This window comes from Choristoneura fumiferana, chromosome 9 (genome assembly GCF_025370935.1).
Source record: "Choristoneura fumiferana chromosome 9, NRCan_CFum_1, whole genome shotgun sequence".
Classification (NCBI taxonomy): domain Eukaryota; kingdom Metazoa; phylum Arthropoda; class Insecta; order Lepidoptera; family Tortricidae; genus Choristoneura; species Choristoneura fumiferana.
Window position 1 is genome coordinate 9,959,672 of NC_133480.1, and position 16,840 is coordinate 9,976,511.

Here is a 16,840-nt window from a genome sequence, read left to right on the forward strand (position 1 = left end):
TATGCCTAAGGGACCGAAGTCTAAAGAAAGTGTGTCAGAAGTTAGGTATTTTAAGCATTCGATGGCGTGATGCAGGACAAACAATGCATCTGTCACACACAGGCCCAATAATCACACACACCACACAAAATATCGATGCGTTTCGAACTTCCTACGAGCTCATTATCAAAGATTAGTTGGTTAACCCGAGCAAACATCTGTTGTCAAACAAAACGAAATTATACCGGTAAACAAATAAGGAACAGACAGACAGACGGACAAAAAGTGATCCTATAAGGGTCCCTTTTTTTCTTTTTGAGGTACGGAACCCTAAAAACTAAGAAAAACAGTATTTTATTTTATCTTATTATATTTTTTTATCTACACCCATAAAATATAGTAAATCCTCCATTATGCGTTCAAAAACCATAGATAATGACCAGCATTACGACATTGGATTCTAATGATTCTATCCTAATGATCATTACGACACCGAAATCGATATCGTAATGAACATTACCTCACCAGAGCGGCGGCGCAAGAGCTCGTGGGGCAGACAGTTCTGGTTGCAATGCAGGTCATTCTCAATGGCTCTTGAACGCATGATAGAGGATTTAATATATCGATATAGATATACGGCTACGGCTACGCCTCGTTTCATAAAACCACACGCGTGTTTTAAGGACCCTTATTACGTAACAGTTGCATAAACTACTATTATTCTTTTTAACCAACTATTTGACTATTACTTTTGTGCAGTGGCGGATTAGCCACGTAGAAAGAGTAGCAAATGCTTTCTGATCGTAAAAAAGGTAAATTTAGATTACGATTTTACGTTAAGAGTTCGATTTCGAATCTCGTAGTAAGTAACCCTCCGGTTGTAACACAAAATTGTTTTTTTTTCGACTGGATGGCAAACAAGCAAGTGGATCTCCTGATGGTAAGAGATCACCACCGCCCATAAACATCTGCAACACCAGGGGTATTGCAGACGCGTTGCCAACCTAGAGGTCTAAGATGGGATACCTCACATGCCAGTAATTTCACCTGCTGTCTTACTCTCCACGCCGAAACACAACAGTGTTGTGGATTTCAACTAAGTAATGTAATTGTTTGATTTTCTGTCTCACCTCTACATCAATAGAAGCACTCTTAAACTGACTTTGACCAAAAGTGAATCAACAAATTCTAAAAACATCTTTATTTATACAGCTTTATTATATAATTAAAAAAAAAATTAGGAAAATTTTAGGGATTAACATATTTATCAGGCTTTTGTGATTCATTATCCAGACATCATTAATCAGCACTTCATTATTTAATACTTGCTACTACATTTACATAGTCAATGTATTTACACTACTTCTATACTTTACATATGTAGGTAGAGTAGAGTTAATAAAGTTGTGAGCAAAAAATTGATAAAAATATTTGAATACTTACAACTATATTTAATGGTGTAGAAGCGTGTTTAGATATTTTTGATCAAACTTTTGCTCACAAGTTTATGAACTCAACTGTAGGTACAGTCAACTACAAAGATATTGATGTGGCCAAAGGTACAAAAATATGTAGCATAACCTTACTTAATGTTAAGTCAATAAAGTTGTGTATACATATTTCTGTAACTTTTTGGCCATATCAGTCCTTTTGTATTTGACTGAATATCATACCTAACTTATATCCTAAATTTACCTATTTATAATATCAACAAAAAATAAAACAAACAATATTTAAAATTCTATGTTAAAATATGTAAATAAGCTTCATGCACAAAATAGGTAGAATGCAAGCTATTTGTTTCAACATAATAGCTTTCACAAAGGTTTATGTTATTCAAATGTTTTTGTCCCTGTACTAACACAGGTCTTTTTACATAAATACATAGGCATAGCGTATTGCTGGATGAGACGTATCTTATGTCCCTTTATTTGACCTCATATAAATTCAAGTGTAAGCCTACACACTGTACAAACTTTGTCTTTTTATGGGCAAAATTTTATTACATATTTTATCCATTTGGCAAGATTATGCCATTTAAACTGTTTCCAAGTAACCAACCACTATTTCCCCAGAAGTTTATTCATCTGCTTACTCTGCTTGCTAATGTTAATGTCTGCTCCTTCCACTTTGTCTTGTATTGTGTCTATGAGTTCATTCTGTTGCTCGATTTCCTCACCCAGGGCTGTGCCCAGACCTTTGAGCCTGGTAATAGCTCTGACCATATCATCCAAGTTATCATCTAATATTTTGTTCACACGCTCACTGTCAGGCACAGGGCCCATCATCTCCTGCTCATTCATTCCACGTAGGCGCGTGGACGGGTGAGAATCAAAGTTGTCTCCTCTTCCTGGCATTGGTCCCAAATTGTCAAGAGTATCATCTAATCTACTGCTGCTTGGTACATCCCTCTGGGTGTTAGGTGACGCCTGACTTCTGGATGGGGGTTGGTCAGATTTTCCGGAAATGTAGTTTTTGATGCCATAGAAGACTGATTTGATTCCGTTGAGGTGTTTCTGGCTGTATTTGAGGTTGGTGTTGATTTCGTCGAGGCGGCGGTTGGTGTTGTCGAGCGCCTCGCGCTGCCGCGCCAGCTCCTCGGCGGTGGCGATGCCAATGTTCTCGGAGTCTCTCAGCAGCTGCACACTCCTTTCGGACGATTCCACCGTCCGCTGCTCAATCTCTCTCTGTCTCTGAAGCATAACTTGCCTTTGCCTTTCCAGGTCTGCTAAATGCCCTCCGTAAGCAGGGGCTGGTCGCGACACGGGCGGGTTACGATTCCTGTAACTGTTCACGAAAGTGTCGTCGTCGACGTCGTCTTCCTCAAACAAGTTATTTGGATTAATATATTTGTGACTAGCCATTGTAATCGACTAGTTTAATTACGACACTAATTAATGAACTAAAATATACGTAAACAATTATACTGGAACAAAGGTTCGAGATGACGACAATAATTTGTAACCATAAACTATGAACGAAATGAGAGTACGAATGAGTAATACTTTCACGAGTATTGTACTCAAAGCAAATTATGGCTCAGAGTCCTGTCCGAAGGGATTATACACTGGATAGGATGCCGTTTGCGGCAGCCACGACTCACAAGTTCAGAGAATATTAATATTTAGAATTTTTTGCGGCGGTGGTGTGGCCACCCCAGCCCAGCAGTACTGGTCACACCACCGCCGCCTCCTCATTCTGCTTTTTGTGACAGTCACAATAACGCGCTCTCACAAGAAAAAATAAGAAAAAACAGCACAAACAAGAAATTTTTGGTAAGTAAAGTAATTATTGAAGTGCTAAATACATAGTTCGTTGGGTGTGTGCAACTTAAGGCCGATCCGTCTAGGGTCGAGCCTTCCCAGGGACGATCAGAGAGGATCATCTTATGCAGCGATAGCGTGCATTTCTTGGGAATCCATTCCCTAATCACGAAGGACGCCCATTAGGGGCACCTACGTGATAATAACCCTGGAAGGATCGGAAGGATCACAATGATCGTGTTCGAGGAACTAAGATCAACCATCGCGCACACACCCATCTACATCTTATAGATCGGTCGAAGCGGTGGTCGGCCATCCTAAATCCCTCGCCTCATCTCATGTAGGCATCAATGGGATCATTGGTTCAGTTTGGATTTTACAAAAAAAAAAAAAAAACGAGACCATAGACACGGCCCAATGCTTCAAAAAAAAAAAAAAAAAAAAAAATGTTTTGGTCGGCACTGACGCAGCCATAGCGCCTCAACTCGTAACGGTATAGTAACGCAAACGCAAAAGTTTGACCAAACTAAATCTTGAATATATATTTCAGATTGAAATAATGTCTCGGCGAAGGCTAGAACCAGACCTCAATACAATTGCCAAACGGCTTAAGACATTAGAAAATAAAGTTAATGTGGCCGATACCTCCGAGTCAGAAGACTGGCCGGTTGAATTCTTGGACTCATCAGAAGATGACGGCGTTGCCGACGATCCTATCCTCGAACAAAACGAGGAAGTTAAGGAGGAGATTGTCAAGATCGAGGATGACACCTTCAATATTCCGGACGAAATCAGAGTACTCCTTGGAGATGTTCAAGATCCCTCCAAGAATCTTGGTAAGAAAATAATCCAGGAGCTGTCTTCAAAGGTTGAAATGGTCCTCAAAGAGGGTCTTAAAAAAGAGGAGAGGGAGACCATTACTAATCGCAATAATGCACCTGAAAATTGTCAATTTTTGGGAGCTCCCAAACTAAATGCAGAGATAGCTGCGACTCTCAACTATCGTCAAATACAAGGGGATAAGAAGATGGCGTCCAGACAGAACAAGATTGGCACCGCGCTTACTGCCATTTTACAAGTAACGGATAACATTATTAAGCAAGGTGATAAAGAAAACGTGGTACCACTAATTGACGCCATAAACCTTCTTGCTGATTCACAGCATTATGACACCAAAATGCGAAAAAGTGCTATAATTCCGTTACTGGACAAGAAATTATTGAATTTCCTAAATGATACACCTAACACCCTTGATGGTCATTTATTTGGAAAAGACCTTGGAAATAAAATAAGACAATATAAATCTGTGGGTCGCCAGGGTGCAAATATAAAGGCAAAAAACTTCATATCCAACCAAGCCAATATATCACAGAGCCAAAGACCAAAACCAGAAGGGGGGCAATACAATGTAAGCGGAACGAACAACCCCAACAATTACCGCAAAAACAACCAGACAAAGAAATTCAGAGGAAAATTCAATACAGACAAGACACAATTCCAGTCCAAAATGAACAATGTGCAACGCACAGCCGCTTACAAGAAATAAAGGTAAGCACTAACCAGTTTGTGGAACGCTGGACTGCATTAGGAGCAAATACAACGGTCTTGGAGTGGATTAGAGGATATAAAATCCCCTTAATTACTGACCCAATCCAATCTCATACTCCATCTAACAACAATTTCTCTGCAGAAGAAATCCCTATAATCAAAGCATGCATATCTGAATTACTAAATAAAAAAGTGATTTCCAAAGTAAAAAATACAGAAGGCCAATACCTCTCTAGAATATTTACAGTCCAAAAACCTAATGGGAAACACAGACTTATTCTTAACTTAAAAGCGTTAAATCAGTTTATTGTAGCACCACATTTTAAGCTAGAAGACTTAAGAACTGCCACTAAATTATTGGATAAAGACTCCTTTATGATAACCATAGACCTGAAAGATGCTTACTACTCCATAGCGATTAATAATTGTCATAAAAAATACCTTAGATTCGTTTTTGAACAAAATATATTTGAATTCAATTATCTACCCTTTGGGCTTAGTACCGCCCCCTATGTTTTCACAAAACTGATGAGGCCAGCAGTTGCTCATCTGAGATCCAAAGGTTTCCAACTAGTAAATTACTTAGATGATTTCTTACTAATACACACTGACAGTAGAATCTTATGCCAACAGACAAACTTTACTATCAATCTTCTACAGAGTCTGGGATTCACTATTAATTTTGAAAAGTCCAGTTTAATTCCAAATCAATCTTGTAAGTTCTTAGGCCTCATGTTGCAGTCAAAAAATATGACTATTGGAGTTCCGTCTGAAAAAAGAAAAGAAATTAGTAACAAAATCAAGACACTCTCCCTAGCAAGACAGTGTAAAATTAGAACACTGGCTCACATAATCGGAAAATTAGTATCAGTGTGCCCTGGCATAGCGTATGGTGTGGTATACACAAAAGTATTTGAGCGGCATAAGGTACTTGCATTACAAGAATCAGGTGATAACTTTGATGCACTCATGGACATTCCCAGTTGTTTTGAAAAGGATTTCCAATGGTGGCTATCAAACATCAAATCTTCAGTAAATCCTATACATTCGTTTAACTTCAGCCTTGAAATTTACTCTGATGCTTCTAGAGCAGGTTGGGGAGCTGTGTGTGGCAAGGATAAAGTGTTTGGCCACTGGGATGGAAATGACAGTTCCCACCACATAAATTACCTCGAATTAAAGGCAGCTCTCTTATCACTTAAACATTTCACTCACTCACTCAAAAACCAAGAAATACTATTGAGAATAGATAACAGAACCGCAATCGCATGTATTAACAAAATGGGAAGTACTCAATATACTCATCTTAACTACATTTCTAGGGAGTTATGGCAGTTCTGTGAGCATAGAAGTCTATGGGTATTTGCCTCATACATTTCATCAAAAGATAATTTAGCTGACCCTGAGTCTAGAAGATATCTAACAAAAAGGGACCTAGTTCTGTCAGATCAATCCTTTGAACACATTACAAAGCAATTTGGTATACCTAACATTGACTTATTTGCATCAAATACAAACAAAAAATGCAATACATATGTTTCATGGGGACCAGACCCTGAAGCAATTGCGGTGGATGCTTTCACTATAAAATGGGACAAATATTTTTTTTATGCCTTTCCAAACTTCTCATTGGTATTGAGGTGCCTACAAAAAATTAAGGATGAACAAGCGGAAGGTATTCTAATAGCTCCTCTTTGGCCAGCCCAGCCATGGTTCCCACTGTTAAACAAATTAAAAGTGTCTAACTTTATAGAATTTAAAGCTAGTAATTGTTTGTTAAATTTTAGAGACCTCCATCGGCAAGATCTTACCCTGGTTGCTGTGAAGCTATCAGGAAAGCCTACATCATCAAGGGCATATGGGAAACAGAAATAATTCTTGCATCAATAAGTATTTCCACAAAGAAACAATATGATTCTGCGCTTAAGTTATGGTGGATTTATAATAATAAAAAAGGTACAGACCCATATTCTTACACTATCCCCCATATAATAAATTTCTTGACTAAAATATTTAATAATGGGGCATCTTACGGAACCCTGAATTCTGTAAGATCTGCCTTATCTCTCCTACTGGGGCCAGAATTAGGAACAAACGCCACTGTCAAGAGATTCTTTAAGGGAGTATCTAAGTTGAGACCAACAAGACCAAAGTACAACAAAACTTGGGACCCAAATATAGTATTAAACTTCTTGTCCAATTGGTTCCCTCATGATAACTTAGACTTACAGAAAATTAGCAAAAAACTTGTAACATTAATAGCTTTAATTACGGCCCACAGGGTGCAAACACTGTCCTTAATTCGACTCTCAAACATAATCATCCTAGAGGACCAGGTCGAAATTATGATAAGTGACCAAATCAAAACTTCTAGCCTAGGCAAACAACAACCATTGTTGATACTCCCCTTTTTTCGATCAAACCCAAAGATCTGTCCAGCCACATGCTTGTGTGATTATATAGATAAGACAACACCACTCAGAATAGATTCCCTGGTAGATAAACTTTTTATTTCTTTTAAAAAACCGCACTTGCCAGTTGGTTCACAAACTATAAGTAAGTGGATTAAAGATACACTAGGAGACAGTGGTATTGACATCAAGACCTTCTCCGGCCACAGTACAAGACATGCAGCTACTTCTGCAGCTCTTCGCTCCGGAGTTAACATAGATATTATTAGAAATACAGCCGGATGGAGCAAATCATCTGAAACCTTCGCAAAGTTTTATAATAGACCTTTAATACAGGACAATTCTGCCTTTGCTAGATCTTTTATAATTTAGCAATAAACCTAAGATTGTTACTCTTAAGATATACGAATTTATTATTAAACTCGTAAGTTAGATTTAATTAGCATCCTGCGCGATGTGATACCTAGACGGGTATACTTACAATTGATATCAGAATAATAAAGTGATTTTTTATTTTAAGATATACAAATTTTAATCATTTTTACTCTGTACATCGATCCAGTGTATAATCCCTTCGGACAGGACTCTGAGCCATAATTGTACAATCAAACGAACTTACCTGTGATGTTCGATTGTAATTATGGTGAGGAGTCCTGTCCGAAGGGAGCAACCCTCCCAACCCATCCCTTCTCATTCAAATGATTAAAATTTCGCGCCTCTCTGCACTTGAATGAGGAGGCGGCGGTGGTGTGACCAGTACTGCTGGGCTGGGGTGGCCACACCACCGCCGCAAAAAATTCTAAATATTAATATTCTCTGAACTTGTGAGTCGTGGCTGCCGCAAACGGCATCCTATCCAGTGTATAATCCCTTCGGACAGGACTCCTCACCATAATTACAATCGAACATCACAGGTAAGTTCGTTTGATTGTACAATTAGCAAAGACTACACTACAGATTAAATAGGGAATTGTACTGTATTGTATCAGTCAGTTTTACTTTTACGTCAGTCAGCATGACATGACAGGACAGATGGAGCGGAGCACCGCCCCCGTCACAGAGAAGAGTAACTTTAAAAATGATATCCACTCGCTTCGCTTCCCATATTGTCTTACCTGTGCTTTGCGGTGACAGATGACATTGACAACTATACAACTCACTCTACCTTTGCCACTCTACCTTTTAATTCTTGTCCAATTCTTGTCTTTGGTATTGTTATGAAGCGAAAGAAAGCTGACGAGACGAGAGATGATTGAAAAATATTAGAATAAATGAAATTTTTATGGTTTTATGTAGTCTTTCTAAATATATTAATCGAGTATGATGTCAGGAAAAGGTAAGCCTAGATGATTGTTAGAAAAATATATAGTTTAGTGCCAATTTCAATAAGTTGTAACATTTCGGTGTTCGGAATTAATATTTAAACTTACTTTCTAGGAATACCAGAGACGGAGGAGCAGAATAGGATAAGATTTCAAGTGGAATTAGAATTCGTGCAATGTCTAGCTAATCCAAATTATATTCACTGTAAGTCTTTAAAGGTTATGTGTACTAAAATAAAGATTTGTAAGTTAATAGAAAAAAAAATAGTTACAAGCTGTTTGAAATTTAATTTCAGTCTTAGCTCAACGAGGTTACTTCAAAGAGCAAACCTTTATCAACTACCTGCGGTATCTTCAGTACTGGAGAGAACCTGAGTATGCTCGCTTCCTAAAATACCCAATGTGTTTGCATTTCTTGGAGTTACTGCAGCATGAGGCATTCAGAAGAGAATGTGTCTCAGCACAGGTAAGTGCTTACAATAAATGAATGACGCTCAAAATAAAAAAAAAAAACTTTTTCAAGAATTTTGTAATTTTATATGACTTATATCCTGCAAAACATATTTGCTATGTAATATTGACTATGATGAATTATCTCATAACATAACAATAATTTAATTAACTATGAATAATAAAAAATTCAATTGCTCTTATATAAGAACCTAACAAGCAACCCCTAAGGCAAAACGGCATAAGCTCTTGTTTATGTATCTTAACACCAACATGAATTCAGTGATCTGCATGCTTGTTTGTCAATGAGGAATTTAAAAATGAGGCATATATTTCTACAAAAAATCCTGTGGTAGCCTAATTGTTTGACATACTATCTCTCAAACAGGGCCCTGTGACTCCAGATTCAGGCAAACATATCTGACTTTTTTGGGACTCTTTTGTATTTATACTAACTACAAACTTTATCATCATAGTCATCATCATCCCAGCCTATTTCCGTCCCACTGCTGGGCACAGGCCTCCTCTCAGAATGAGAGGGCTTGGGCCTTAGTTCCTACACGGGCCCAGTGTGGATTGGGAACTTCACACATACCATTGAATTAGTTCACAGGTGTTGCTCACGATGTTTTCCTTCACCATAAAGGTTGTGGTATATTGCAAATTTAATCTTGCACATGAATTTCGAAATACTCAGAGGTGCGGGCCGGGGTTTGAATTTTTAAACCCACAAACCTCTGCTTGAGAAGCATTAGGCCGAAGCCGTGGTGGCCTAGTGGTTAGACAAACTTTATAGTGAAGGCAAATATTGTGAGGCAACCCATTTAGGAAATTCAGCAGTGTGTGAAGTTCCTAATTTACACTGTGCCTGTGTGGGATTTACAGCTCAAGGCACTTCATTCTCAGAAGCTTTGTGTCCAGAGGCCGTATTGTCTAACATGCTGACATTCACGGTTGTATTCACCATTTCTTCACTTGTCTTATACCATGTGATGGAAAGAAATGGTGAAAACAACTGTGATTCAAAGTGCGTTAGCCAATATAGCTTGGTAGTGGGCCAGATATAGGTTAGATTAGATGACGTTATCCTCGTAAGTCCTTATGTACTTCACAAAGTACAAATCAATTGTAGGAATAACTGCTGAATGTACTTGGTGGAGTACAAATCTAAATTTTCAATGAAAAAAGACTTAACTTTTTGGAAATAATTTCCAGAATCACAAAACTTAGAATTTTCGGCTAGGTCTGTAGAACTATGCATGATAAAAATAGTCAGGACTTACAAGGATAATGAATGTTTTTCCAGGTATGCAAATTCATGGACGACCAAGCGATTCTGCTGTGGCAGCACTACACGCGGCGGCGCACGCGCACGCTGCAGCCGCCGGACGCGCCCGCGCCGCCTGCGCCGCCCGCGCCGCCCGGCCCGCCGCGCCAGCTCTCGTGAGACCCATAACCTTTATCACGCGTGATTGTTATTAACCTCTTCACCATCCCAGTCATCTAGTCGTGACAGTCAATGGAATGCCTCACACGCCATGGTCATCTATACATGACCAACATTCAACTCGAAATTAATCCTGCAATGGAAATCAAGTTGATTTGTCGCTGGTTTTTCTGTGGCGTACAGAGCACGTCACATCGTTTGTTTTGTCGCGGTGAAGAGGTTAAAGTTTGGTTAATGTAATGACCTTGCTGCAAACTAAGTCATTTGTAGCTCTATGTGGTGGCTGAGAACAGACAGACGCGTATGAGGTTTCTGGTGGCACCAACGTCTGGCTGCAGCTAGTTATCTATCCTATAGCATAATATTCTTTTAAGAACACACCATTTTTTTTCTGTAATTAAAAAGCAAGAATAGAATATACCTTTTTAGTGGTGTAAAATTGAATAACACTTGAGTACTGGTAAAAAACGAGATGTAGCGTGCGCCAAGTCCGCTGCTATGTATTTCCCAATTTTTGTCATCAGTATATATAAAATCTAGCAATAACATAGCCTATGTCATGTGGCTGAGTATTTGTGCTTTAAATTTTTTTAATGCAGCCCAATTAAGAACAAAGTTCTATGTATCTTTGTTATGTTGGTCCATAATTTAAGGCAATAAAATCCAGACTTACGAGCTGTGTTTTGCTAATAAAATTACTAATGTTTTGAAGCGGCATCTAATTTTATTTAGTATATATTTTTTTCATTTTGATTTTAAGTTTACAAAATATACACAATATACAAAATGGTTGATGTGAATGTTCTATGAACAAATCTGCGATGTTTTTGGATCATCAGATGAATCATTAAAAGTCCTATTCATCACCGTGACCGTGGATCGGCAAGCGCAGCTTAGGACGTCCACCAACAAGATGGACGGATGACCTGGTTAAAGCTGCGGGTTCACGGTGGATGCAGGCCGCTGCCAACCGAAGCAACTGGAAGTCTGTGGGGGAGGCCTATGTCCAACAGTGGACGTCCTACGGCTGAGATGATGATGATGATGATACTTAATTGATTGGATGCATAGCCTCCTTTATGAGACTAGCATAGTCACATTAAGTTTACTAAATTATGCCCATGCCTAATGTCAGTATAAAAAAATAAGATTCTTATGAACTAAGACCTTTTAGGACTTGTTATCGTATGTTATCGTGTTGCATTGTGTATAGTCGAACCATATTATTTCTAGCCTACGGAGGACGTTCTTTAACGGTGTCATAATGACTTTCATTGTCAGTCAATGAAATGCAATATCTCATGACATTTTCTGTGAAAAGTTTCTACAGTAGGTTGCGATAGTGTCGCCGCGAAAATGCTTTTCAAATGTTTAGTTTAAATCAGGTTCTAAAATATTGATCAAAGAGAATATAACCACTACGTTTTATGATATTGATAGACTGATGTACTTGTTGTAAAAATGTAAGGAAGTAATTAAAATTAAATATTAATAATTTTGTAGATTGCTTTATTCTATTACTTCACAAAACTACCCTAATACTTTACACATTATCTTGACCTTTTTAATGCCTGTGCATAATGGTAAGTAGTAGGCTAGTTTAACCTCTTCACCGGCAGTCATCCAGTCGTGACAGCCAATGGAAATGCCTCACACGCCAAGATCATCTATACATGACCAACATTCAACTCGATATTAATCCTTCTGCAATGGAATTAAAAATCAAGTTGATTTGTCGCTGGTTTTCTGTGGCGTACAGAGCACGTCACCTCGTTTGATTTGTGGCGGTGAAGAGGTTAAAAAAAAATCGGATTAGGCCATCAATTAGATTATGAGAAAATATTGGACACATATTTTCTTTTGTCAATTAAACAAAAAATATGAAGATACAGCCAGTTAATGTTCCGCGTGAATTTGCGCCATGCGACACATTGTACCAAGTCATGACGTCACGCGGAACTTGTCGCCATTGAGTATTGATAATAGCATTGCTAATAGTGGGTAGTTCATTGAGTGAACATTTGCTTGGGTCGCCTACGCCTCGCCAGGCATAGCGCTCGTAGAGTTACATAGTAAATCAGCTCCACCACACTCATCATGCTAAATCCCATGCAGAGGCCCAGCAGACCACCTGTATTTGCTGATCAAAATGTGAGATAGAGTATTATTCGGTAAAAGAAACAATGAAAATTAATTGAGTCTGATCTTATTATGTAGGTTATGATACTTACACAAAAATTCAGTGAGACCAAAAATTTCTCCTTTTGTAAATCTTGTGAATGTGCGGTCCTCAAAATAAAAGTGAATTATTAGCATATTTTCTCTGAAAGAAAGTTTAATGCATCTTTAGTACGTTAGACTCAATACACTCTAACACCTGCGTTGCTCTGAGGATGAACTCCGGTTGAGTTCGAAACGCATCAGTGTTGTATGGTGGTGGGGATAGTTGGGTGTGTGCGATTTGCGTGTGTTCTTACAGTGTGGAGGTGAAGGAGCTGCACGAACACACATTTGTTACATAAACTTATTTGTCGTAATGTCGCGGGTGAGCAAAGTAATTGTTTCTAGTTCATTTCTTTATCAAGGTTAAACCCACGGGAAATACTGTGCATTTTCTCTTAACACTTCCTGACTGGCGCCCAACATGGGACTCTTGGATCTGAGACTTACCTATACACACTTACGTTATGTATTCGGTTGTTCTGTTGCCAAGCCGTTTGGCATACTGCACGAGGAGTGACTGGCTCAGCTTCGCAGAGCTCATGCGTTCGTAATATGCAATTTCCGTGCAAGCAGGCAGGCACTCTTCGCAAGTGACTTGATGATCTACAATATATGTACAATGCTATGGTTAACTAAAGGGGCTCCTAGACGGGCCATATTTTCACTGCAATGGGGGATCGCGTGTGAATTCGCCGCTAGAGGCGCTAGTGTAGTGTGAGGTCTCCGAAATGTCAAATCTCATAGTTTTTGGTGAGCTACGCGGGTTTATTTATAATTAGAATAATTTTGTGAATATTTTGCAATACCTGAAATTAATTATGGCAAATATGCGTTCCGGGGCAATGAATGTCTGTGTTTTTAGACAGTTTTGTCTTTCGGAAACCTTTGTCCTCCCTTTTTTCCGAACAAAACGGGGACTTTGCAACACTGTGGCATGCTCGATATTTTTATGCTACGGTTTTAAGGTGTATTAAATATGATTTTAATCTAAACTTTGTTTTCACGCCCGTAATAACAGACTTTGAAAGCCATACTTAAAACCTCACGCAACAGTGCGCCATCTAGTGAGACAAAAAACGAGAGCCCTCATTTGTGGCCGGCAACTATTGGTGTCCCTCTCTTACTCACATGTTAGACAGGGACACCAATAGTTGCCGGCCACATATTGCAGTGAAAATATGGCCCGTCTAGGAGCCCCCTTAGATACATAAGCTAAAACGCCCTTTCTGAGTGACCTGTCCAGCTCCAGCAGTTCACCTTCTCTCTGGTAAGCTGTAATAAATAACTAGGGTAAATCCGGGGTAGATGGCCATAAGGGAGAGATGGCTAATCGAAATAATTCATAGAAGCGTCGACTTTACCCCACCAGTTCCGTTTAGTTCAGTTTCTATCATGGGTGGGAGCTACGGTATAGCCAACATTTTGGGGAAATAACATCGAAAATTAGATAAAATCCTGTTGTTTTGTTTTGTCTGGTACAAATCTTTTTAAGAGTGCTCATGTTTTACGTGGTTATGACGCTAGTTTTTTTAAAGTAATGATGGTTTTAGTATTTGTTGCAAAATATAAGAGTAGTATTTCGTTCTAACCCCAAAATATTGCATGTCGTACTTTTCCTTTTTTTTATTCTACGTATGGCCATGTCTCCCGTGGAAAAAGGAGAGATTGCCAATTTAATTCAGTATGTTCAGTATTCATTTATTTGGCAAAAACATAAAACATAAGACTTATAAATACTAGTACTTACAGAAATTATGCACCCTGGTAGGGTATAGCCACAATTGTTATGTATGAAATTATAATCTAATTCTATTACACAACTAAAGTTAGATTCCTACATACCTGCCTAAAAACTACTTAAAAATACTAGACTTAAAAAAATATGTATTTCTATTATTTAAATTGCACAAAGTTAAATTATGTATTAGGTATGGCACGATAATAATTTGTTTCTACCTAAATGTGTATTAATTTAATATATCACAACAAATTTATTTATAAACAAACAAATAATATATCTATATTTTTATTAATTTATTAAGTCTGTGATAGAATAATAACATTTTTGTAAAAGGTCTGTTTTTAACTTAGCTATAAATAAAGTATTATTTTTGATATTTTTTGTATTTAAAGGCAATTTATCGTAAATGTTAATTGATCTATAATTCGGGCTGTTTTTGTAGATTTCTAGTATGGGTTAAGGAAGGACTAATTTATGGGTTCGACGGGCACTTTTTGAAAATTGGTACAAATGTAGGTTTTTCTTGACAAATATTGCTGTTTCTAAGATATATAGTGATTTAAATTTTTGAAATGTGGTTTGCAACTGCTTGGTTGGTGGATATTGGCTAGGATCCTCAGACATGTTTTCTGCATTACAAAGAGCTGGTGCGCGTCGGAGCTGTGCCCCCACAGCAGCAGCCCGTAGCGCAGCCAGGCGGCCGCGTGCGCATGGTACGTTGCCAACGCACAAGCCGTGCTGGTATTTACCTTGAGAACGCTCAGCGCATATATGAATTGTGACATTTTAACTTTACAGTTTTCGATGTGTTTTTTCCAATTTAAATGGTTATCAATAGTAACCCCTAACAATGTGCATTCGCCAACTTCTTCTACGTTAATAATCTTTAAAATTGAGTTTAAATTAATTTGTTGTTTTTGTCTTGGTCTGAACTGGATGATTTTTGTTTTGCTATTATTAGTTATAGGATTGTGGTCTTGAAGCCAATGAGCTATGGTATGGTAAGTATTTGGGATTAAAGTGTTACTATCTTGTTCATTGCTGCATTTAAATAGGATTGATATGTCGTCAGCAAACAAAACACATTTGTGTTCAGTGGTCTGTGGTAGGTCATTTATGTAAATGAGGAAAAGCACACATCCTAAAACGCTGCCCTGTGCGATTGAACTGTCAACTGTGTGAATATCCTGTGTGAATGTAATGATTGTATAGAAGTTTTCTGAAAAGTATCAGGTAGTACTGACAATGTACCATTAATTATATTACCAGTCAAAAATAAGAAACAGCAGGTGTGACGTCATTCATGGGTAGCAAAAAAATGTTAAAAACAGTTCTCGTCGAAGACTTACTTCAATGCAAGAGTGCCAGATTTGGACACATGAAAATTATACTGGGTTTGGCAACACGTGTTCCTTATAAAAAATATGTTGAAATATAGACCAAAAACTACGCTAAACCTAGAATTGCGATACGGCCATCTTATCCCTACTGCTATGGCCATCACACCCGGGCACTTCGGGAGAGATGGCCGACTGTGTTTTTTTTTAAACTCATATTTCATAACTATTTTATTAGAAATTGTGACTAATTACATAGATAATTAATTACATAGATTTCCATTGTAGCGCATAAATTCTTTTTTTTATTGGTTTTAATAAAAACTATGGCCATCTACCCCGGACTTAGAGCCTCGCCAAGCTAAGTCTGCAACGGAATAATTTGGCAACACTGTATTTTAACGTCAAATCACGTACATAATATGCGTTACATTTGCAGTGTTACCATATTATTCTCTGCAGACTTAGCTTGGCCAGGCTCTACCCTACTAGAAAGTGGCTAATAGCAAACGTCAGTTCGAAAAAAAAACACCTTTCAGAAAAGCGATCCGGATTATTTACTTTAAGTAAAAATCATTATTTTAATTACTTACCATTAGACAATAATTTCATATTTATGTAGCATTTAGCATCGGCTTTTCCGCACACACGTGTGGTTTTATTTTCTAAGGGTTAAATAAAAATATTAAAAGTTAATCAAAAGTGAAGCGGACTTGAAATAAATGTAGGTATTAGGTAGGTGCACTCACTAGGCATGTAGTAAAGAACGCATTTGCACAAAGCTAACATATTTCGGGCTTCGCACTCCATCTCGCAATTCCTTAACGTATAAGTTCTGAAATATAACGGTTGTGATAAATGTTATTCGGTTCTGTTTCTAAATATGTTTTGGGGTAACACATTACCTGTAGAAGACCAATTCCTTTTCGCTAGAGAACAGGCAGAGTCGCTTTTCAATGTCGATTGACTTGAGTGCTGGTTGAGCATCGGATATCCTCGTTTGTATGGCAACCCGAGTTTCTATCCCAGGCCCGTAGATATCACCCAGGTTCGCAATGTTAGGGGTTTCCGTGGGGTTGTGCAGCAGAATCTGAACATTATTTAATTGTGCTTTAAAAG

General features: G+C 38.1%; 4 protein-coding genes across 5 annotated transcripts in view; 2 read left to right on the plus strand and 2 right to left on the minus strand.

The window, feature by feature from the left end:
• Positions 1-1,165: 1,165 nt before the first annotated feature.
• Snap29 (Synaptosomal-associated protein 29kDa) lies at positions 1,166-2,987 on the minus strand. Its single transcript, XM_074092275.1, has one exon. It carries the CDS (start codon positions 2,841-2,843, stop codon positions 2,043-2,045), a length of 801 nt encoding a protein of 266 aa, XP_073948376.1. The 5' UTR covers positions 2,844-2,987; the 3' UTR covers positions 1,166-2,042.
• A 170-nt stretch (positions 2,988-3,157) lies between these two features.
• On the plus strand, positions 3,158-7,720 carry LOC141431206 (uncharacterized). Of its 2 annotated transcripts, XM_074092274.1 has the most exons (3): positions 3,158-3,254; positions 3,793-4,790; positions 6,578-7,720. In XM_074092274.1, the coding sequence occupies exon 2, from the start codon at positions 3,802-3,804 to the stop codon at positions 4,786-4,788; it is 987 nt and encodes a 328-aa protein (XP_073948375.1). In that variant the 5' UTR covers positions 3,158-3,254; positions 3,793-3,801; the 3' UTR covers positions 4,789-4,790; positions 6,578-7,720. The 2 variants fall into 2 exon arrangements, with proteins under 2 accessions (XP_073948375.1, XP_073948374.1); XM_074092273.1 differs by having other exon boundaries at positions 3,793-7,720.
• A 644-nt stretch (positions 7,721-8,364) lies between these two features.
• On the plus strand, positions 8,365-11,922 carry MED31 (mediator complex subunit 31). Its single transcript, XM_074092276.1, has 4 exons — positions 8,365-8,537; positions 8,639-8,728; positions 8,820-8,989; positions 10,280-11,922. Exons 1-4 carry the CDS (start codon positions 8,522-8,524, stop codon positions 10,418-10,420), a joined length of 417 nt encoding a protein of 138 aa, XP_073948377.1. The 5' UTR covers positions 8,365-8,521; the 3' UTR covers positions 10,421-11,922.
• A 94-nt stretch (positions 11,923-12,016) lies between these two features.
• The window catches only part of LOC141431495 (pickpocket protein 28-like), a 7,589-nt gene continuing 2,765 nt past the window's right edge, over positions 12,017-16,840 (minus strand). Inside the window, exons 11-14 of the mRNA XM_074092684.1 lie at positions 16,315-16,386; positions 13,105-13,237; positions 12,652-12,743; positions 12,017-12,560 (exon numbers count right to left, since the gene is read on the minus strand). Of these exons, the coding sequence (XP_073948785.1) occupies positions 12,427-12,560; positions 12,652-12,743; positions 13,105-13,237; positions 16,315-16,386 (431 nt within the window). The 3' untranslated portion in view covers positions 12,017-12,426. The remainder of the gene's footprint in view (positions 12,561-12,651; positions 12,744-13,104; positions 13,238-16,314; positions 16,387-16,840) is intronic.

Coding starts and splice junctions, on each gene's coding strand:
- Snap29 (XM_074092275.1), bottom strand. CDS start 2,843: ATGGCTAGTCACAAATATATTAATCCAAATAACTTGTTTGAGGAAGAC.
- LOC141431206 (XM_074092273.1), top strand. CDS start 3,802: ATGTCTCGGCGAAGGCTAGAACCAGACCTCAATACAATTGCCAAACGG.
- MED31 (XM_074092276.1), top strand. Junction 8,729..8,819: donor TAATCCAAATTATATTCACT/GTAAGTCTTTAA, acceptor ATTTAATTTCAG/TCTTAGCTCAACGAGGTTAC. Junction 8,990..10,279: donor GAGAATGTGTCTCAGCACAG/GTAAGTGCTTAC, acceptor ATGTTTTTCCAG/GTATGCAAATTCATGGACGA.